This window comes from Mesoplodon mirus (genome assembly GCF_964341445.2).
Source record: "Mesoplodon mirus genome assembly, chromosome: 12".
NCBI classification, from domain to species: Eukaryota; Metazoa; Chordata; class Mammalia; order Artiodactyla; family Ziphiidae; genus Mesoplodon; species Mesoplodon mirus.
The window spans coordinates 35,280,717-35,302,988 of NC_138988.1; the positions used below are offsets into that span (position 1 = coordinate 35,280,717).

Genomic DNA, 22,272 nt, shown 5'->3' on the forward strand with positions numbered 1-22,272 from the left:
GAGGAAATGGAGGCACAGAGCAGTGAAGTATCGACAACTTGCTTGGGGATTTGAATCCAGTCTGGTCCCAGAATGGTGCGTGCTCTTCGACACTATACTATCTGTCTCTTATGCTACAGACGTTGACAACTGTGGACTGGAGTCACTCTGTCCTAAAGGAGACATAATACGCAGAGCAGTCCAACACAGTTTAAAAGGCTCATGTCTTGTTTTGTCTTAAAGTCAAGTGAAATTTTTCTAAATTAAACAAACGAAAGATGGTATGGCTGTGAGAGGTCTGCAGCTGGTAGAATTTTCCATAAAAGGTGAAAAAGATGCTGTAGACCAAGAACAAAGAAAACCAAAGTCTTTGTGCTGGAAATGTAAAAGTAAAATCAGGGCCGAATTATTTCTGATGGGTTATGTGAAAACAATGTCTCCAATGCTCAAGTAATGAGGCGAGTTTCCTTGAGACAGTCTGACACACGCTCTTCTAGAAACAGAAAATCAGGTTTCAAAACAATCTCCATTCTGCAAATTCCTAATGCTCTCTTCTTCTTTTTCTCAGAATTGTTTTTTGTGAGGTTTTGTTTTCGCAGATTCATTTTCCCGTATGTACACAGATGCCCTAGTCAGATTTTAACGTTCTCAGGGGATAAGCTAGTTAACGGCCAGAACAATTCAGCATAATCCAATAACACAAGACTAACAGGAAGTGGGTGATTCTTTGGAGTGATTCAGCTACAGCCTTTGACAAGTGGGTTCGGCAACTCACCTTAGGTTTAAATGCAATGACTTTCAAAACCATCTCGACAGTGAACACCCCCGTGAAGACCATGTTCAGGACGTCCATGGCATCATTAAACATCTTGGACTGCTCATAGTGCTGTGGATGGAAGCAGAGGCACAGTTCTCAGGGGTCGGCTCCAGACTCGCAAAAGGAGGCTCCCCAGCCTGCCACCCCCTGCAGGCGTCCGTCCGCCTGCCACGTGGACAGCGAGGCAACCTCCCTTGTCCAGCACCCTCTCCCAGTGATTCCACTGACCCTGCGAGGGCACATGGTTGGCCCCCCACAAAGCACAGGGGCCCCTGACAAGATGAGGGTGACCAAACGATGAAGGGGAAAGACATCCACTTCCTCTGCTCGGAATAAAGGGAATCCACCCTTTCTCCCAGCAGGGTTTCTACTCAGGGCCTTGACCCAGGCACGATGCAGAACACACCCACAGGTCTATGGACAAAGGTAGGATTCGGTTAGGATACATTATATGCCATTTAGGCCTATATTCAATCAAAGGCACTGTTATCTTGCCTCCATGCTTTTCCCTACATCAGCAGAGGGTCCTCATTCATAAGGAATTCTTAAATTTAAGGAAAGGGCCAGAAAACATACACTTGGCTGTCTTTACACTCATCTTCCAGACAGCACTGGGAGTTGGTTTGATTTGCTCAAGTTCTTAGAGCCAGTGGGAAACTGAATCTAGACCTTGGCCACTCTTGTCCTAGTGCAATATCCACTGGACAACGCAAGTGCTGGAAATGTTCACTATCAATACCGCTCTGTAATCCAACGTGGCCAATTGAAGTGAGCTGCCTTCCTTGCCCCCAGAGTGAGCAAAGAGTCGCTGTCAGGCAGGTCAAACTCAGTACTCCACGGACCAGAAGACTCCCCACTGCCACGCTGAGAGTGACTTGAGGACAGGAATGACACTCTGTGACAGGCCCAGAGCAAAGTGCCTGACACAAATTATCCAGCATAAACTTTGATTCCCACTTTACCAATTGACAAAGCCAGGCTCGGGGGATTTAAATAACTTTCTCCGGGTCACCCAGCTGCTAAGGAGTCAAGTCAGGACTGAAGACCCTGCCTGTTCATTTCCACACAGACAGAGCTTTAGTCCACAACCACTCCCTGGCCACAGAAGCCCACAGTAAAGGTTTACAGGCCTGCAAGCCATGCTAGGGCTCCACAGAAATGTCACTTATGGTCACGCTGTACAGTCTCTTACGCAGAAGAGTGATTGTAAACTCCTGCCATGGCAACTGTTAGCCAGAATGGGAGTCTGGCCAAACTACAGCCCAGACTCATCAGATAATCAAACCCTTCCTCCTGTGAGGGGGCGGCATTCCACCCTCAGAATTTGGGGCATGGGGCTGCACCGAAGGCCCGACGTGATCCACGCGGCTGTCTCCATTTTTACCTGCATGGCCAAGCAGAGGGTGTTGAGCATGATGAGGACAAACATCATGTATTCGAAAGGCGAGGAGTTCACCACGTACCAGAACTTGTACTGGTAGGGGTTTTTGGGGATGTATCTCCGCAAGGGACGTGCTTTCAAGGCGTATTCAACACACTGACGCTGCAATGGCAGAAAAGAGCAACGGGGATCCTGAGCATGTCTATGGAAGAAGGACACAGTTTTTGTCTGCCCTGAAAAGCTGGTGCACACCTACTGGGAGGGAGCGAGAACGAGGGGAAACCACCAACGCACCCTGCACAGGTACCACTCAGCATCACTGACAAAGGGCCCCCAGCTCCATCACCTCATCTGGTCCTCGCAGCAGCCTTTGAGGGTAAGCAGTGCACCCAGTTTCCTTCCATTTCACTTATTAAAAGACTGAGGTCCGGCGGTGCATTAAGCAGAGATGCAAAGCCTTGACCCACGTCTTATCCCTGCCCTTCCTGATGCTGGTGGAGTACATCTGTAGTTCTCCTGCCCAGGGAAGGAAGCCAAGTAACGAGAGGCAAGGAAATCTTCCAGAACCAGAGGGGCTGGGCTGACTCCCTGAGGTTGGAGGTCCCATGGCTGCTCCAGGATGGACCCACACAAGACGCCTACCAGAAGCCAGAACGGGCATGTTAACCCTAAGTGTCTAATGGTGAGTGAGCTCTGTGTCTGTCTGAGAGCTTCTGAGGCTCAGGAGCTTGTCGTGTTCATCTTAGAACCCCCAGGACATGGTTCGTGATGATGGCCAGAGCACTGCCCCGCCCACTGATCCTGGGGCCGAGACCAGTCCACCCTTTGCAGCAAGCCCAGAGGGAGTCTCCAGCCCCGAAAGCCTTTTCAGCATCATACCCTCCTTGCTCCTAGGCCCAGACTAACCACAGGCTCTCTCTGTCCAGGACCTGGCCCTGCTGTGACCTCACATGCTGACTCTTGGGACCCCTGACTGGAGCCTATCCAGGACCTCGTGGTGACCTAGTTTCAGCTCTGGTTCTGCTTGGGTCTTGCCCTGACACTCTTCTTCCTTGGTGGGGGTTGGGAGGGGTGAAGAGCTGGGCCAGGCCTCCCTCAGACCGTCCCTGATGAAATCTGCAGGGACGCCCTGACAACTCACAGCAACGTCTTCCTGTAAACCAAGCTGTCCTCCTGTTTCCCCCAGTGGCAATGCTCCAGCCTGAGACAGACAGCCTCACCATGCACAGCGACTTCCCGCCAGGAAGCCCAGGCTGGCAGATGATTCTTGCTCTCTATGTAATCACCAAACAGAGATGGCTACTGATAGAGGGCCTGGGGGAAACTCCCAGAACAGAATCTCGATCTCACAGACTATCTTTTAGGGCTGAAAAAGACCTTTAAAAGTAACTCCTTAATGCCCTCAATTTAGAGAGAAGGGAGACAGCCCAGACAGGAGGTGGAGGCGCACCCACAGTCACAGAGCAGGTGCAGGTAGAACAGGACCAGACAGGTCTCCTGGCCCCCTCGCATCATCACACGATCAGAGCCAAAGGCCCCTGCACCTAACAGACTGGTTAAAACAAGGTGCTAGATCAAGAGAGTGATGCCAGTGCCATCTTAGTCCCAAGTTTAAAGTTAGCGACTTTCCCGGTGGTGTGATAGGGTACTTCCTCCTAAGTCAATAGTTCTCAACCAGGGCACATTTGACAATGTCTGGAGACATTTTTGGTTGTCACCAAAAATGGAGCGGGAATGAGGGTGGTGGGCAGAAGGGGCTACTGGAATCTAGTGGGTAGAGGCCAGGGAGGCTTCTCAACCACGTACAGCAAGCATGACAAAGAATTATCCAGCCTCAAATGTCAATAGTCCCGAGGTTGAGGAGATAAAAGGCTATTCCTTGGGAGGGATTGTGCGAGTGTCACTGGGTGCTTCCTGGCCCCAGGCCACACCATCCTACATGACTCTGAGCTGTCACTAGTGGGTCATGACCACAGAAGGTGGCCTAGGTATCCTGACTTCTCACTCACATGTCTGGGGGTAAATTTCAAAATTACAGCCTAATCTGCATCTGGGAAACTAACCCTCCACACTGATGACTCACAATGGCTGAGAGTGTGCTCTGAGCAGGGCCCAAGCCCCAGGGAGAGAGAGCAGGTGGGTACCCTTCTCTGTACATGCGGGAAGCTGTCAAAAGAGAAATCAGTCCTCTTTGGCTCAAGGGACAGAAGCCCAAACAGCGTGTGACTTTAACCTGATTTTTGTCCAGCTCACAGTTCTTATACTCTTTCTCCCCCTGCTCCTGAAATGTGACGATGACGAAGCCCACAAAGATGTTCATCATGAAGAATGCTACGATGATGATGTAGATGATGAAGAAGATGGAGATCTCCACGCGGTAGTTGTAGATGGGGCCGACGTTCTCTCCGTTCGAGTCAATGGCTTTGTACAGCAACCTGGAGAGCGGAGGATCCAGTGAGCACCAGCGCCGCTCGGCCAGCAGCCCAGCCCCGCTGGCTTCTGACCACCTCTGCGGGCACTGACGGTCGGACCCCTCACTGGGAGCCCACCCCAAGGCCCCGGGACACGTGGAGGTCCCTCAGGAAGCCTCTTGAGCATTAGGCCAATCAGCCCGGCACCTGGCAGAGGGAACACCTGGGATATATTTGTGGACTGACTGCTTTGAAGACTGGAAAAGATTTTTACAAATATCCAATAATGCTCCTTTCTAGTCACAGACAGAAGAGAGGAAGGACATCACATGGAAGACACTGGTGGAACTGAAAGCTGTAAACACAAGACAACGAGCGAGCAGCCAGGGCATTTCCAAAGAACTAAGAGAGCTTCCCCCAAACTGAAACAAGCACTAAAATTAAATATGTGCCAGGCAGAACTCTGAGCAGAAAGAGGGGCAATTACTGCAACAGCCTCCAATGCAATGTACGCTCATTCTGATGCAGATTCAGCCCTTCCAGGCACCCACCCGAGGCATGCACTGTGCTAGGTGCTTTCACATCCATCTGGAAAGGTGGACATACGGTCGTCCCTGTCTTACGGAAGCTCAGAGAGGGATTTAAGTGCCAAGGTCACAGTCCTGGGGGCAGAACAGGAGTTGAGCCCACCTCCCCTGAGCCCCAAGCCCCAAGTTTGTTCATTTCCCTGCCATCCCTGGTAGCAGCTGCCACCCAGATTTACTAAAGTGCAGTGTTTAAAACCTGCGACCACAGCTAGCGCCTCTGTAGAGTGCAGGCTCTCACTCCATGCTCCTCTTCTCGCGGGACCAATGCACCAATGAACAAGCCCCACCCAACTGTCCTCTACTTCACAGACACCCCACACATCCAGAGAGTCCTGCCAGCCTGTCCACCCTCCTCTGGGCATGAGAACTTGACACTCAGAACTCTATCAACGTATATATGTTGTGGTGGCAGGAGCTGGGGGGCCATCAGAGAGCAGAGAACAACAAAGGCACAAGAGCTCCCCTTTTGTATTCTACCTTCTTTCCACTTTTCTTCCCTTACCCATCAAAATCCTAGCCATTCCTCAGGACCTTATGCTGCGTCTCTGACACACCAGGACCCTCCCGCTTGGCTTGGCTGAGGACACTGACTGAACGTGGGCTTTGAAAGGGGAAACCACATCCAGACAGCTCTGTTTCTTCCACAGGGCTTAGTACAGCATGTTACATGGAGTTGGTATCCAGAGCACACTTTATGAATGAGCCAGCGGGCGCGGCAGTGAAAGATGTGGCACAATGGCACGTATTCGTACATTACTAGGAGTGAATGAACAAATGAATCAACGGTCTGGGACGCTATCAAGGGCCTCTCTAGGAACAGTGTAGTGGCAGCTTTACTGATGAGGTGACACGGGAGCTGGCCTGAAAAATGCCTCTGGGGACTCCCCATCCACATCCAGTGATGCCCCCCAAGGAGCCCGCTGAGAGATACCCCCCTTCCACCACCCCAGCTGCCCAAATCCGAGAGTCCTGGCTGCCCACAGGGGTTAATCCTTTGCCTAATCAGACAGAGGAGCCCTGTGGGCCAGGAAGTGAGTGATAAGTGGTCCAAAGTTAAAAAGTCATAGAAAAGGCCTACAAAACTGGAGAAAAGCAGCAGGACTCGCTCTCCAGGAGAGACGGCTCAGCCCAGAGTGCCCGCCAAGCAGCAGGAGCATCCCTGGGAGACACACGATCTCGGTACTCACGCGGGCCAGCCCTCAAACGTGGAGACAGTGAACAGAGCCATCATAGCTGAGAGGACGTTGTCAAAGTTGAAATCGCTGTTTTGCCAGATCCTCTCACGGACCACAGGGCTATCGACATCCCCATCCTTGTAGAGGATGAAGAGCCCCCTAGAGAGGAAAGGAAGTGGGCGGTCACCCTGGCAGGATGTGGAATCTGTCACACTGCCCGATCCCTCCCCCGGCCAGGCCACTGTTCTGAGCATGGCACAGCCTGCGTTTCTCCGTATCTTGCCCTGCATTTAGCCTACTCTACGGTTCAAATAACCGTGCAGCCATGACTAAATGAGTATTCTCCAGAGTAACCAGGCAGACACCCAGCCTGATCACAAATGAAAACTACCGAACAAGAACCATCCTTCATACAATGGCCTCAAAGTGTGCAATGTTTTGGCCATGCAGAATTCCACAAGCTCTGGGAAACAAGCCCAGGCATCCTCTCATCTACATTTTAGTGTTAATCAAATTCCTTCTCTTATACTAACAATATTCCCAGTTTTCTTTCCAAAACAATGCTATAATCGCTGGCACACAGTATTTCTCCGAGAATGTCTCTGTTTCACAGATGAGAAGGCCGACTCAGCGAGGGAAGGGAAAGCGTCTTCACGCGGCTGCTGTGCCGTCACCTCCGTGGGTGCCCCCCACCCCAGAGCGTGAACGGGGCCCCTGAGGTGCACTGCCACAGTCACATGGCCTTTGGTGCTGACTGCACCTTCTGCCGAAAAGAAACCCTCAATGAACACAGTGCAAGCAGGCCAGCCTTGCCTGGTGACATCTCAAAAGGACAGGGACACAGGGACGTCTATGCTTCTAAGGTCTCAGAACTTCAGGCAATGGTCTCCGTGTCTACCTTCACAGTCTTCTGGATGCATTGGGATAAGAGGAATGAGTATATGCCACCTGCTCTCTCCTCTGCCCATTACTGTGAACGAACATATGGCCAAGATATGGATGACGGGAGCAAGGAGAAAGAAGCATCCTGGGACCTGTCAGAAGAGGGTGGCCAGATCCTGAACTCCAGGAAGTTAAGCTTCAAGTTCTGGTTTGAGGAAAAAACTGGATACGTGGCTGTAGGGGGAGGTTTTGGGGAGCATTTCATAATTGTTATTTTACATTTTAGTGCCCACTCTCTCCCCCAGTTTACTGATTCTGTACCAAACGTCAGAAGTCATCCGTCCATGCCTTAAGGGTGAGGAAAAGCTTTGGAACTAGACAGAAGTGGTGCTCCCTCCACAATGTGATTGTATGAAACGTCACTGAACTGTACAGTTTGAAATGGTTGATTTTACGTTATGTGAATTTCACCTCAAAACAAAACCCTTCCATGTCTCCAGCCATGAGCTGAGCTCTCAGGCCTCTTGTCCTCCACAACAAAAACTTCTGAAATGCTAGCACGAGCGGATTCTCGAAGCTTTTTATCTGTTCTTCCAAATTCCCCACTCCCACGTTCAGGACACTCACCTGCATTCTTCAGGGTTACTTTTGGCTTCATCTGTGCATCGATAAAACTTTCCCTGGATACAAAACAGACAGACAGTCAAATGTGGGCTTTGCCTGAAGAAGACGGGCTGGGCTCCATGCTTGAAGGCCCTTCCCTGTACCTTGAAGAGCTGCACCCCGATGCAGGCAAACATGAACTGGAGGAGGGTGGTGACGATCATGATGTTGCCAATTGTCCGGATGGCCACAAAGACGCACTGGACCACGTGCTAGGGAGAGGGGGTGGGGAGGGGACAGGGGAGCGTTACTTCCCTGTGTTACTTTAGCCACGGGATGAACTAATACCAGCCAAGATTTTCTATGATTATACGCATTTTTATATTATTTTCCTACCTGACAGTCCCTTAGGCTTCGTTTTTCAGGTAGTTATCTATGGAGTTACCCCCAGTGCATTATGGCCACCTGGGAGGAACGCCCTGTAAGCAGGTCCCTCCTTGGCTTCCTCCAAAGCAGTGAGCTCAGTCAGAAGAAATGCCGTGGGGTACAGCACTGCCTGGCACACAGGCCCACAGGGCCCTGTACCCCATAAGACAACTTAGGAAAATGTAAACCCTCTGGGCTTTTGTACAAACTGCACAAGAATAGATTTAAAGACTAAAAGAAACCCAAAGGAATACTATTAATAATGAAAAAAGTAATGAAGTGTGACCAGTAATCAAATAAAGAAAAACATCTTAAATTAACAAAAAATTTAAAAAATAATAACTTTTTTCATGGAAAGCCATTTTATTTTAAATATAGCAGTGTGTACATGTCAATCCCAAACTCCCAATCTATCCCTCCCCCTACCCTTCCCGCCCTGGTAACCATAAGATCATTCTCTAAGTCTGTGAGTAAAATAATAACTTGAAAAACACTACCAGCACTTAGCAGAGGCAGCTTCATTGGTTATAAATGTTCTTCTCAAAGGCAAAGCTCACTGGAAAATCCATCAGGCCTCAACCCAGTCCCGGCCCAGAAAAATCAGTGATGACAGCTAACCCCAACCCAAACCAGCCCAGCCTGGAGAGGAATCCAAACCTTAAGTCCTTTTGCTCTGTTGATTGCCCTGAGCGGTCTCAGGACCCTTAAGACTCTCAGGATCTTCACAACAGAGATGGCACTGGATCTAAGGGAAAAAGCAGAGGAAAGCAAGCAAGCAGAGTGTATTACGGTGGGTAAAATGCTGTGAGATGATTTCATTTAGTACAACTATGGTGGGGCCACGTCGAGCAGAGCTAATCTCCCCCCATGGCCCACACACGAGGGTGGGTCTCCTCCTTCCGGCCCATGCTCCATGGCACGTCCTAAGCCAGGCCCCCCGCACTCTCAGAGACCCTGACAGGCACACAACTAATGCAGCAGAGACACAATTTAGGAGCTTGCTTTATTCTTTCCCCCTGATGTAAACGCTAGGCAGTACTTGGCTGAGTTGCGTTGGTTTGGTTGGTTTTCTAAGCTTGGAGGCCTGCTGCAGTGCCCTGGTGCTGGGCTTCTCTGGCCTTCAAGGAGTCTGCTGTTGGGCAGGAGAGATGGGCAACTGCAAGCCAGCATGTAGGTGTGACAACAGAGGGAAGGCAGCCAGGGGAACACACCTTGGGGAGTCTGGGAAGGCCCCATAGAGGTGATAGCAGGTGAGTCCCAAGTGGGTATGGGGTTAGCATGTGGGGGGGGGCAGCTGAAGGGCGCAGGCACAGCTGTGAGCTTACAGGCATTACAAAGATACTTGTGAAAATGCCTTTCCGAGTTGTGACTACATGGCTCCCTCTCACTGGGTACTGATGGGAGGTGAGGAAGAGGATTTTCACACAGGGCAGTTTCAGGCAGGGGTCCTCCCCTTTCTGAGGGGGATAGAGCCTCTCATTTCCCTTTAGTTCAGAGGCCATGTGCACACATGTGCTCTCATATGGGGGGCACTGATGGTCAGCACCTGAGCAGAGGTGCTTCAAAGTCAGCAGGAAAGCAAGGCCACCCCTGGACGCTCCCACTGGAGCCTCTGCCCCAAACCCCCAGGTACGGCAGGCAGGCAGTGTACAGCCGGGGCTGTACCCCACCAGAAATCCCTCAATGCCATGGAAAGGTCCTGGGGCTCTGACTTGCAGCTTTGGCCCCTCATAGCTAAAAATTTTAGATGGCAAAAGGGTCATAGCAGCTGATTTATCCTGGAGAGGAAGGGAAGCCTTCAATATCCAAGCTGGAAAGGGCTGAGAGGTCACCTCGTCCAACCCCTCCTGTATAGATGGGGAACTGAGATCCTGGGAGAGGAGCCCCCACCGGCCCCGGGCCCTGGACCAGCCTCTGGAGAACCCAGACTAGAGTCCAGCTGCCCTCCCTCCTAGTCTAGACTTCTTTCACCCTCTTTTGAAAAAAATATCACAGAGAATAATGAGCACAACCCAGCAGAGGACATAAAAAGAAAAACAGAAACACAAGAAAGGATGAGTTGTCCCAATTGCTTTCTGGCATGGGCACAAATTAAGCTTTCCCAGATAACCGAATGCCATAATTAAAATGATGCCTAGGCTTTATGAATTATGTTAAGATTCCTCACATAGACCTTCCCGCCCAACAGTCCTGTACACACACGTTCACGCACGCCCCAGAATACTTACTGGATCCCAAATGACACCAGAGACACCCCAACGACCAGCATATCCAATAAGTTGAAGTAGTTCCTGCAGAAAGCCCCTTTGTGGAGGAAAGCTCCAAAAGTCGTCATCTATAAGCAGAATCATGAGTGAGTTAGAGTTTTGTTTTTCTTTTCTCTCTGCAAAGGAAAAGAAACCTGGGCTCTTTACAAAAGCTTGAGCAAAGTATGACCTTATGAACAAGTGTGCATTAGGAAGCCAGAAATGTAAACCAACAGGGCAGAGCAACTGAATGCTTTGTTCAAAAATGGAAAAGGGGCAGCTGATTTCCTATACATTTTAAAAGAAGAGAGCAATTATTTCACTGGGCCTTATTACAGTGAAAACAAATTTCAATTATGAATATATCGTTGGCACGTCCAAAGGCTCTGTCTCGGCAGAGAGTCCACTTGACCAGGTTTGTCAGGATGTAATCACTGCCCAGACAACCTGGCTTCCCCACAAAACGCCAGTTCCGGCCCTTCTGAGACCCCAGCCGAGCCCACATTGCTCCAACCCAGACTTCCCAAGTGGGGCTAGAAGTGCCCGAGCCCCGGGCTCACATGCTCCGTTGATATAGAAACTTGCATGGTTTTCCCAGGCCCCGTATTGCTCCTAACGGCCCTTACTGATACACCCATTTTAAAGGCTCCTCCAAGCCCAGCTACTCTAGCATGTGCCAGGTGTAGCTCAGAAGCCATCACCTGCTAAGTCACGGCCCCAAGTACCCGGAGCCCACACCGCAGGTTCCCTACTGAGCTTCTTGAATAAGGAGCTTAGTGAGGAAGTGCTCCAGAATAAAAACTGCAAAATACATGGAGTTACTGCTTCTTTAGAAAAACAGATGGGAGAAGTTTCAGATAAGTACAGGAGAGGAGAGGCAGAGGTGGGAGCTAATTACACTGGCCCATATGGAACTGCCAATAATTAACCCTATTTAACCTGCAAAAAAAAGGCCACTTCAAATGGTTTAACCTAGTATCCAAACAGCCTTCCAAATCTTCCCCAGGCCACCAGGAACCACTCTTTCGATGTCAGCTGCTTCTCAGAGATTCTGCATTTTCTGAATCCTTCTTGTTTTAGCTCATTTTCCACTCTATGAGATACTTTCAAAATGAGAATTGATTTGGAAGATTTAAGTCACTGAGGCAAATATATAAAAATTGAAAAGCAATAATTGTGGGTTGTTTTCTTTTAAATAAACCTGTATCTCTTTGCCCTGAAGCCCAAGAGGAACTAAATGCATTGGACAACTTAAAAATGTGGAAAGTAAAACCTCAATTAACCAGGCTAACAGGCTAAAGACAACATTTCCTGTTCAGTTTGAGGAGAAGGCAAATTGCCAAGAAAAAAAGCAGCTCAGGATGAAGCAGAGGCCAGGTGAGCGTCCTTGCACCCCACGCCCTGTGCCTTCTGCTCCAATGCCCATCACCGTGGAGATAGAGGTAGAATCTGTTCACTGACCCAGGCAGCATCTCACTTAGGACAACCGTTAAGCAAATTTACTGGCCTAAAGGCAGGAAAATGAACTCAAATGCCTAGAAGATTTTTAACAAGGGTTTAAACAGAGGTTGGTTCGTTGGTTTTGTGCTAGTATTTTCATTAACCAAAAAAAAAAAAAAGAGAGAGAGAAGATAACTAAATACCCTATTGCTTGGAATGTTAACTGAGGTTTCATTTTACAGAAGATTTTGTAAAGAGCCCAAGTTCCACGGTACATTAAAATACATTTTTTTTCTTTTTTTTATCCTGAGATGCACACACAAAAACCCCAACATGGTTTAAAGAAACTGTGGTTCCAAGACCTCATTTCCCAGCTTGTCTCTCCACTAGGAGATGACTGCCCTGACAGCTGTCCCGGGCCACGTTGTCCCAGTACTGCGAGGAAGCATGCCCCTCAGCAAGTCAGGGGTTCTGGGCTCTCTGCTGTGGGTCTCCAGACCTCTGAGTACATAGGAACGAGCTCTCCCCAGGGTGGCCTTCACAACCAGTACACAAACCACATGCAGCAATGGCAACTGGCAACTCATGCATGGGCAGTACATTCCGGGCCCCCTGTCCAGAGGGTGCTCTTTTCGTTTGTATAAATGTAAGCCCATCCATTAAAACAGATATATCTTAACACAAAGAGACCCACATTATCTTGCAAATCCTGTTGCAAGAAAATAGTGTGTTACTCTTTTAGGGCACTGAAAACATAATGCAGTCAAAGAAATGAGAAGAGAGACATTCCCTTCACAGAAGAAATGCTTTTCCTCTGACTTTGATGTCAAGAAGGGTGGAAGAAAGTTCACACATAGTGTTGTATCTGTTATCAGTTGACACATTTCAGAGGACATTAAAAAAGGAGCAAAATATAATTTCCAATCACTATTAGGAAGCCAAAGTAGCTCCTACATGCATTCAAAGGTTAAAAAGAAACAGCAAAAACAAGTTGAATGGTTACAGGAAAAAAATCCTTTGGTTAAAAAAAAAAAAAGCGGAGCTTGATCACAGAGGACAAAAACTGAAAATAGCCAGAAGCACATCACGCGTCTTGGCCGTGTGTCACACACAGGAGCAGGCCCCTGAAACACACTCCTGTGGCACCTGTTACCTTCAAAACGATCTCAAATGCAAAAGTACCAGTGAAGACATAATCTGCATAACCTAGCATCTGGAAGGTAAACAAAGAATTGCCACCGTTATTGCTACCGCTGCTTTAGAGTATGCGAGGATCAATGAAAAAGCCATTACCTTTAACAGGATTTCAACAGTAAAGATGGCTGTGAAAGCATAGTCAAAGTAACCCAGTATCTGCAAGGCACAACACGTGGAGATGAGAAAAAGGCATCCGGACAAACCCCAACAGCTACAGGCCCACAAGCGGTCAGAGACCCGTTCTCCCGGGATACGCCTGCCACCCTGGAGGAAAGTGCAGAGATGCTCAAAGGGCCCCACTTTGGTCCAACCAAGAGCTTTGGGGATACTTACCTCCTGTAACCACTCCTGGTGACTGCCCCCCTCTGCCCCCGGCCCAGCCTCATGTTCTGGGCAGACAGAGGCTCACTTATGAAAGCACTATGCTGATAGGTAACTTGTGGCACCAGATAAATTAGTCTCACATACATTTTAGATTTTTAACTGCCTTTTTGGTAGAATGAAATATGCTGTGATTCAGCTGAACTTTGGATTGGAGGGAAAATGTAAACAAAGGTATTAGTGGCACCAAATGGGGCCACGTGTCCCTTCCAGTTCCAGGCCATTCAATCAGGGAGCAAACACCCTTCCCCCACCGATGTGCCCGGCTGGAGAAATCTGCAAGGAAGAGTTTCACTTATCATCTTCCTCCTGCCCGCTGCTCTGCATCTAACACTGCTCTCTCTCTTAAGGCAGGTTTTTTCCTTGCTGGGCCCATTCAAAGAACGGACTGACTTGGCCTCTGAATGATGGTCCAGGCCACTTTATCAGCATTTCTGAGAATACCGTCTCCTTTCCAACCAGTGGAGTCCTGCTAACCCCTTCTGGGGTCCCTGCTTCTCCTCAGAGCCATGCGGGCTGAAGGGCGGGCAGGTGGGCAGCAGTGGGCCTAAGGCTGCCCACAGGGAATCCTCAGCCACAAACACAGCAGCCGAGACTCTGCCACTGGAAGAGGCCATCTTGGCTGCTTATCTGCATGACAACTGGGCTCTGTGGTTTGGGGGAACTGAAGAGAGCGGCCCTGGAAGATAACCCATGGAGCCCACCCAGGCCAACTCCGTTCATTTCACAGATGTGGATGCTGAGAACGGGGGCAGCTGCTCAGGCCACGCGGCCAGTCTCTGCATCGCTGAGAGGGAAGCCAGGCCTCCGATATGCCAGTCAAGAGCCACGGGCCGTGCTGTGTCCGTGTGGGACCCACCCCAGGGGAGTCCTTACTACTGTTACACTAAGGCGAGGACCTCTGTTTCAAAGGCAGCCCTCCTCGCTGAAGTTCTCTCTCTTCAGACAGTATTATTCATTTTCCAAACTGTTTCCATTTGGGGATTTATACATTTTGCTGGAACCCTTCTGTGTATCTGTGTTTCTGGCCAGGCAATAAAAGGTCTTTCCCAGTACACTACCAAGGCTGCCCACGGGGAACCCTGCCCCTCCTCCTTAGCCCCTCCGAGGTCGCAGCAGGGCTGTGCCTGCTGAAAGCACATGGGTAGCCAAGAATGACACAGCTGCCGACAAGCCAACAACTCGGCCTGGTACCCGGGGTCAAAGCTCTTGGACGCAGGTTGTTCTTTCCTCACTCTGCCTCCTTTCTCTTTTTCACTAATGAATCAGCTAAGGATTAAAAAAAAAAAAAAAAAAGCACTGCATGATATTAGTTATATGACGTATCTAAAGTAGTGAAACTCGCAGGGAGAAAGCAGAATGGCGGTTGTCAGGGGCTGCGGGAGGTGGACGTGGGTAAAGTTCCTGTCATACAAGGTGAGTGAGTTCCAGAGATCTGCCATCCAACATGGTGCCCAGGGTTAAGGATACGGTCTTGTATCCTTAAAACTTTGTCAAGGAAAATCTCATGTTAAGTGTTCTGACTACAGTCAAATAAAAACACTGTGGCATTTTAAAAGCAAGACACACATACATATGTACATCTATTAAAAAAGAACAATAACATTCTTGGGAAAAGTGGCAGGGAAATAAACCCATGGGGAAGCAATTACAATAAAAAATTAGAACATGAGGCCCGCATGTAAATTAACTCTTTGTCAATCTGTGTTCTAGGACTAGCTTCTGATCTAGTCCATCACATAATGGTATTTTTTTTCCCAAACAGCTTTTCCCCCTTGTGTCTCATCTTTCGGATGGAACCAGTGACACTGAGGGCCTTGTTCCATCTGAGTGTTTAGACAGTCTCGAGAATCTTAACAAAAGCCCTAACCTCTGAGTACAGATTGAGACAGGCTCAGGGCCTTCATCTTTACATCACCCACACATGCTCTGAGGGGAAGATCTTTTAATCTTCGTATCAGGGTGCCTGAATTTCAGCAATCTGATAGATTGGGTTTGCCAGGCTTCAAACCAAGAGCACTGGAAATGAAAAGACAGCACAGGGCTTGGTTGTCACAACTGAAATCGTGGGACACTGATCTGGTGATTTGTCTAAATCCACAAATCTCTAAAAATCTCTTGTACCAAAAGAGGTACCAACCAGGCAAGGCAGCGACCCCTGACGGCCTCGCACACTTGCGGGCCTCCCTCCCCGGGCAGCTTTCTGGGCGATCATCTGAAACTGCGCTACGGTATTGAGGCCGGGCAGTCAACAGGCTACAGTCCTCTGAAGCTGTCTCGCCTCTGGACTGTTCTCAGTGCTGACAGCTGACCTGCTGAGACTGAACTGCTCAGGCAAGATCTGATTTAGGTATCAGTCTCTGCCCAACATCGATGCTGGGAAAGGGAGCCAGCCCTAAATTATGAAACTGATTACAAATACAAGACTAAACCCTCTGCTTGTTTTCTTTGTAAAGCCACCTCCTGCCCCAAACTAACCAAAACGTAGTTCTTCTCCACTGAACCCTTCAGGTCCACATCTGTCATTTCCCTAACTTGTATTTCTTGTCAGTAACAGAACCAAGTAGCTTTGTGCATTTAAGTCTTCCTGCCAACCCTACATAAGAGCTCCCGGGCGTGTGACACACCTGGTTTCAATTTTACTTTCTCTCCTGCTGGATGCTGCCACCAGGCGGGAATCTCAAAATAGGTGTGCATGTGAATTGGACCAGGGAAGGGGAAAGAGGGACCAAGATGTTGGCAGCGAGGAACGGAGAGGTAGAGAAGCGGAGCCCCTGAAAATACTCAGTTATTGCAGAATATTTGAAACGAGGGGTAAAACATATGATTCAATAAAAGTTTGTGCCCATAAAACAAAACCTCTCTGGCACTGACAAACCTGAAACAAAATGCCTACAGGTGAACAAGAGGCCCACTTGAGCTTTTGTCCTCATGGCCCCTGAAGGCCCTGCGCGGACGCAGCCTCTGCCCGAGAGCTCAGCGCCGACCCGGGGAGCCCCGCCCTGCCGTCCTCGCTGGGGGCTTACAGTGTTCCGGAAGGAGTGGCTGCGGATGGGGTCCTCGGCGGCGAGGGCAGCGCTGCTCAGCATGATGAAGACGAGGATAAGGTTGGTGAAGATGTGGTGGTTGATGAGCTTGTGGCAGCCCACGCGGATCCTGCGGGGAAAGCCGCCGCATGGACGCAGCCCCAGAAGGGCCCAGGCCCTCAGCACACTAGGGCCACTCCGCGGTGACGAACCAGGTGGAGGACAGCTGTCCCTGTGCCGCCCAAGCCCCGACCCAGCAAACGGACCCACCGGACCATCAGCCCCTGGAAACCCCAGGAAGGCAGACCCCAAGTGTTCTGTATGGACACGCCACAGAGACCATTCACTGAGACCTTAAAAGTGTGGACACCGTCCATCTAAAGGTGAAGAAACTGAGGCTTCAGCCTGTGAAAGAACTTTCTTAAGGCGACCCAGCTATGGGAATCCCCGGCGGTCCAGTGGTTAGGACTCTATGCTTTCACTGCCGAGGGCCCAGGTGTGATCCCTGGTCAGGGAACTAAAATCCCACAAGCCGAGTGGTGTGTGGCCAAAAAAAAAAAAAAAAAAAAAAAGGTGACCCAGATAGTAGGGACCAGGGGCAGATTTCCAGTCCAGGTCTGAGGGTGACATAACCCCACCATAACATGAAGCCCAGCTGCTCCCTTTCCCTGCCTTGGAACAGAGACCGAGGTCAGAGCTCATGCCAACAGCTCACAAAGAATAGGAGCTATCCCAGCAGTTGGGCTGTATCAAAACATGACCACGGTGAGTGAGGCTTGGTGGAATCTCCTGTTATGTGGAGATTCCGTCATAAGTGCTATTTTTTGTGGGGAGGAGGGGGAGTCGACCCACAACAAGTACTTCTGAGAAAGTCAAGTGAAAGTTACACCATCATGCAAGAATCTTAGAAGGATGCTACTGCACGTGCTCAGCACCCCCAGCCCTGGCTCTCACAACGGCTCCACAGGCCATCAGAGCCTTTCCTGATGCCCCTGATGTCCCATGGGCCAGTTAGTGAAGTTAGTGCCTGACTTCCCTTAGCCTCAATATTTGACTTGAGAATTTAAAGATTTTTTTTTTTTTTTTTTTTTTTGTCTATAGAATACATGTAGGTTTTCCTTTGAAACGTTTTGTTCACTTTAAAAACTGGAGTCCACTTTATAGGAAGGTGACCCCTTGCTTCAAATCTTCCCTTTTGGGGCTGCTTAATGCTGGGATGTGGTCTCTGGAGGGCCTGCAAGCCATCAGCAGCAAGGGAAGGCCTTCCAGTGCTGTGAGGGCAGGAGTGCTCGAAGCTTTGGGGGAAAATCAATCCATTCCTCCAATACAGGCAGAGGTAATGAGCTGTAGATGTCAGGGAGTCAGCTGAATAACTTTTTAAAAGAGATACCCAAACTGTCAACGGTAATGAGCGATAAAGACTACCATCCAGGCTTCAAGTCGGTAAGACTGCAGCCCCCCTTGCTTCCCACCTATGTCTCCCTGGAGCCTGTGAATTTATGGAGTTCTTCGCTGACAGCCCAGAACTGCTTCTGCAATTCTAGAAACCTTTCCAGGAGCCATCGATTCCCCCTGGCACTTCACTCCTTCCCAGATCATTTGAAAGCTAGAAACGAGCTAGTAAATACACATCTTCCTCTCACAGTACTTGTGAGTAATGACCATGCTCCTGGTGAGCACCTGATCATTTTAACAAGAGAAATGCATTTTAAGCAGGATATCAGGGAGTTGAACTGAATAGCCACCATCTATACAATATCACTGAGCGATTATTACTTTATCACCGTCAAACCCAGTAGGGAAAAGTAATAAACTAAACTGGATCTCTGGGTGAAGATACTCTGCAGAAGTTGGTCAAAATCCTCATCCCCCACAGCATCTTAACAGAAGGCCCCCTCGTGAAGAAAGGGTCCTTTGGATGGAAAACACTTCACAGGTGACGACTCACGGCACACCAGAGCTGTGGGCTCTGACCAAGCCACAGTATTGCACCACTGCTGCCCCAGTGCAGGGGTTGGGGGGAGGAGAATCTGGAACAGCACTTCTCCCAGGACCTGGTCACACCCCTAAGCCCCTGGTCCAGGCACAGGAAGGCTAGGAAGAGATGAACAGAGGGCAAAGGCAAGGCTGGAGCAGGACAGGGGTCCGAGGGGGCTTGGGGGCCCTGACGCTCAGGCGCAGAAAGGGGCTGAGAACCATCTTCCCTCACCCCATCCCCAGCCACCCTCAAGCAACCTGTAGGTTCCTGGGGGAGACGGGGCAGCTGTGCAACTAGAAAGGGGATATTTACGGGTTGGTCTTGCTAAGAATGAAGAAAGCGCTCCCTTCGGGGATGGGGGTGATTTTCTCTTTCATGTTCAACTCAGAGATTCTTCGAGGACGGGGGCCAGCAGGAACCTCGGGTTCATCCTCTTCCTCCTCCTCTTCCTCTTCACCTACTTTAAAGGAGACACTTTTTTTTAGGCATGAAATAAACAAAGACTGCATTTGGGTTTCAGTGGTCGTCCTCAATTTCATATGAATATTTGGCTTAAACGTTAACATCATCTATCAGCTTACATTAATCAAAACCCTTCCAAATCTGAACGGAGAGTATGTGGGGGTGGGGAGGGGCTGAGAAGCGGCCCATCTGGTGAGCATGCATAGCTGTGGGCATGAGGCCCCAGCAGTTTAAGATCTGAGCGAAGGTGAAGGTGGCAGCTGTGGGATTCTCACTGCCCATCCCCCCAGCACCTTGCTGCGTCCCCAGCAACCTCTGTGCTCAGCTCCAGCCTGAAAAACCGTGTGGGGTTTCAAGTCACCCACAGGCCCCCAGGCTCCCTGACTCCACGGTCCCTCCTATGTCAGCCAGTAAAGGCCTCAGTCGAGGTGAAAGTATCAGGTGAGTGTTGATAACTGGCCATCTCCTAGAGAGACGTCCCAGCCCAGTGTGGGCTTGCCTTGCTCCACCTACACATTCTCTCCCCACCCCCTGGAGCCTAGGTTACATGAGCCGCCCACAACCACGAGAAAAAGCAGAGCTAACCGGCCCACGAGGGGCCTGCACCCGTGGCCTCGGCAGCCTCGGCAGCCCCGCGTGTGCCCAGCTGGTCCAGCCAGCCGCAGACTCAGCCGCTGATCAGAGTGAGAGAAAAGACATATGGCTCATGCGCTGAGAGCCTGTCTCTGGCCTCCACCACATACCTGGCACATCACAAGGCGGGTAGGGGTCCTTGTCCTCATCCTCTTCTCGGTAGTCATCGATGGTGACCTGGGAAGACAGAGAAGTCTTGGGAGGAACGGAGACTGACTTAAATGTACTTGAGAGGGGCAAGTAAAGGCTCAACCCTGCCATTCAGCAAGGGGCAGAGGAATTGTCTCCAGAGTGTGCGCTGTATGTAAGTGTGTCGAGACAGCAGGTGCCCCCAGATGGTGACTCTGCTGAAAACAGAAGGTCTGAGGGCAGATGAGGAGTAAACTGGTGTAACCCCTGCCCAGCCATGGACAGCCAGCCCCACCCATGCCTCTTCCTCTCCCAACACTGGCACCCACGCTACATGAGAACTGCCTTACAGATTCCTGCCGCCCCGCCAGACTGGGAGCCCCACGCACGCAGGGACCTCGCTGGTCTTGGCCGTTCCCGATCCCCAGTATCTGACACACAGTCACCACTCACAAAGTATTTACTGACTCACTGAATAAATGAACAAATTAATGAAAAATCCAGAGCTGACACGGTGCACGAAGTTTCACAGTAGGGCCCTGAGCACCCAGACCCTCTGATCCTGAGACACCCACGCTCTGGGGACAGACATCTTTCAGCAATCCTTGATTTTAATCCCCACTGAGAAGATACTGACACAGGTCAGGCCTGACCACATCATTCCGATCAAGAAAAAATAAGCGGTCAGACCAGTTCAGGATGCATCATACCAGCTCTCTGGTGAAATACTGTTAACCATGAGCTAAGTGCCTTAATTCACTCAGACACCCCTGGAAAGCCAGTGTCTATGACGGGGTGCCACACTTTCACTACTCCAAAATATCACACACAACAATGTCATGGTGTAAAGGGTACATTTATGGTGATATCAACAGAATCATTTTGAAACCAAGTGGAGAATGTAACATCTACCTTGTTGTCACTGTTAGCTATCTGGTTGACTTCTGGTTTGTTGTTCTTTTTATTTTCCAGGCTTTCTTTTCTACAGAGAAGAGGAGAGAAGAGAACAAAAAAACCCCAAGTAACCATATTGCTTTGTATAAAAAAGCTAATCAGGATTCTGAATCAACAGTGGCCCAGTGAAGGACAGAATTTAATTGGCAACAACCCTAATCGCAAGAACATAGCACAACCCACACCCAGAGCTTCCTGTTCACCTCACTGCACTGGATTCATTACACAGATCATCTTATTAAAATTCTCATCCAAGAGCTAATCAGCATTGAATGCATCATTTATTTTATGATGCCAAAGTTAACTGCAGTGATTCGTTAAGCATGGGGACGTGTGACTCCTACTCTCAGCTCCGAGGGGATGAGAGCCAAGGGCCTGGGTTCTGCCCAAGAGTCCATCCTCTTTGGTCGGCCTCACAGGACCAGCCAGGATCCCCACAAAGCAGCAGCGCAGGAGCTGCAGCTGCTGTGGAGTCCGGTGCCCTGGCAGGCCCCACCTGCGAATGGCTCCCCGGGTCAAACCCTTCAGCAAACCGCCCAGGTGAAAATGGGGTTACCTGGCAATCTTCTTCCTTTCCTTTTCTTCAGCTTCCTCTTTCTGAGCAGTATTCAAACTTTCAGCATCAGCCAAATTGTCTACAGCGATGGCCAAGAAGACATTCAGTAGAATATCTAATTTGAAAATGTTAAGGATGCAACGCGGTTCTAAATGCAGCTACACACGGTCAATAATGGTAATGAAACACCCCCGTGTTCAGGAGGCTGGTGACAGGTAACTGTCCCCTAGTGCTATGTTCACTTGGTAAAGCTAGGAGACCCGAGTCCCACTTTTTAAAAAAACGAACTAGAACCTGTAGAAGATAAGCTGGCCAAACACAAAATTAAGACTCACCAAAACCCATGAAAACCTACAAACGCCAACATCCCCCTTCATGCGTGTGCATGTATGTGCTTGTGCACATGTGTCTATACATCTAGGTGTCTACGACACACATTGCATAAAACAATCTATAACACGAGCGTGTTGTTTTTATGCATTTTGCATTTTGCTTTATGCATTTTGTTTTCTTTCTTTTAAAACACTCACACCCACAACATATCTATCTGGGGTGTCCTTTCCAAATAAGACCCTGTAAAGGCTACACATTATTCAAATGATGATCCCATCACACAAGGCAGCCTGAGCCTTTCTTATTTGAAATGACCTTCCGAGTCTGTGAATACCTTGTTCATTCATTAATTCCACAAACACTGACTGACTCCAGCACACCTGCCTTATTGCCTGATGGCGCTGGACTACTCCTCTGCATTGTCCCCCGGTGGCTGTATCTTAGTCTATTGTGGTTGAATTTCATTTTTGCAAATAGTAAAAAGTTAGGTGACTGAACAAGTTATCAGGTTTTTGGCTCTTACTATAATGTTCTATGTGTGGTTTCCTTGAATGACTGAAAAAAATATCCTGAATAAGGTTCCCAAATCAGACGATGCCTGTTTCTTACTTGTTAGCAGTTAAGTACATTTTGGAGAAGCACAGGGATCAGAGGGCAATAAATAGGTCAAAACGAC

General features: G+C 49.4%; 1 protein-coding gene across 1 annotated transcript in view; it reads right to left on the minus strand.

The window, feature by feature from the left end:
- CACNA1D (calcium voltage-gated channel subunit alpha1 D) overlaps window positions 1–22,272 on the minus strand; it is a 321,680-nt gene that overhangs the window by 56,574 nt on the left and 242,834 nt on the right. Inside the window, exons 16-29 of the mRNA XM_082638784.1 lie at window positions 21,264–21,378; window positions 20,666–20,735; window positions 19,735–19,801; window positions 18,842–18,989; window positions 16,552–16,681; window positions 13,241–13,300; window positions 10,490–10,596; window positions 8,919–9,006; window positions 8,000–8,107; window positions 7,860–7,912; window positions 6,363–6,509; window positions 4,411–4,612; window positions 2,181–2,339; window positions 755–865 (exon numbers count right to left, since the gene is read on the minus strand). Coding sequence (XP_082494910.1) covers window positions 755–865; window positions 2,181–2,339; window positions 4,411–4,612; window positions 6,363–6,509; window positions 7,860–7,912; window positions 8,000–8,107; window positions 8,919–9,006; window positions 10,490–10,596; window positions 13,241–13,300; window positions 16,552–16,681; window positions 18,842–18,989; window positions 19,735–19,801; window positions 20,666–20,735; window positions 21,264–21,378 — 1,565 coding nt within the window. The remainder of the gene's footprint in view (window positions 1–754; window positions 866–2,180; window positions 2,340–4,410; window positions 4,613–6,362; window positions 6,510–7,859; window positions 7,913–7,999; window positions 8,108–8,918; window positions 9,007–10,489; window positions 10,597–13,240; window positions 13,301–16,551; window positions 16,682–18,841; window positions 18,990–19,734; window positions 19,802–20,665; window positions 20,736–21,263; window positions 21,379–22,272) is intronic.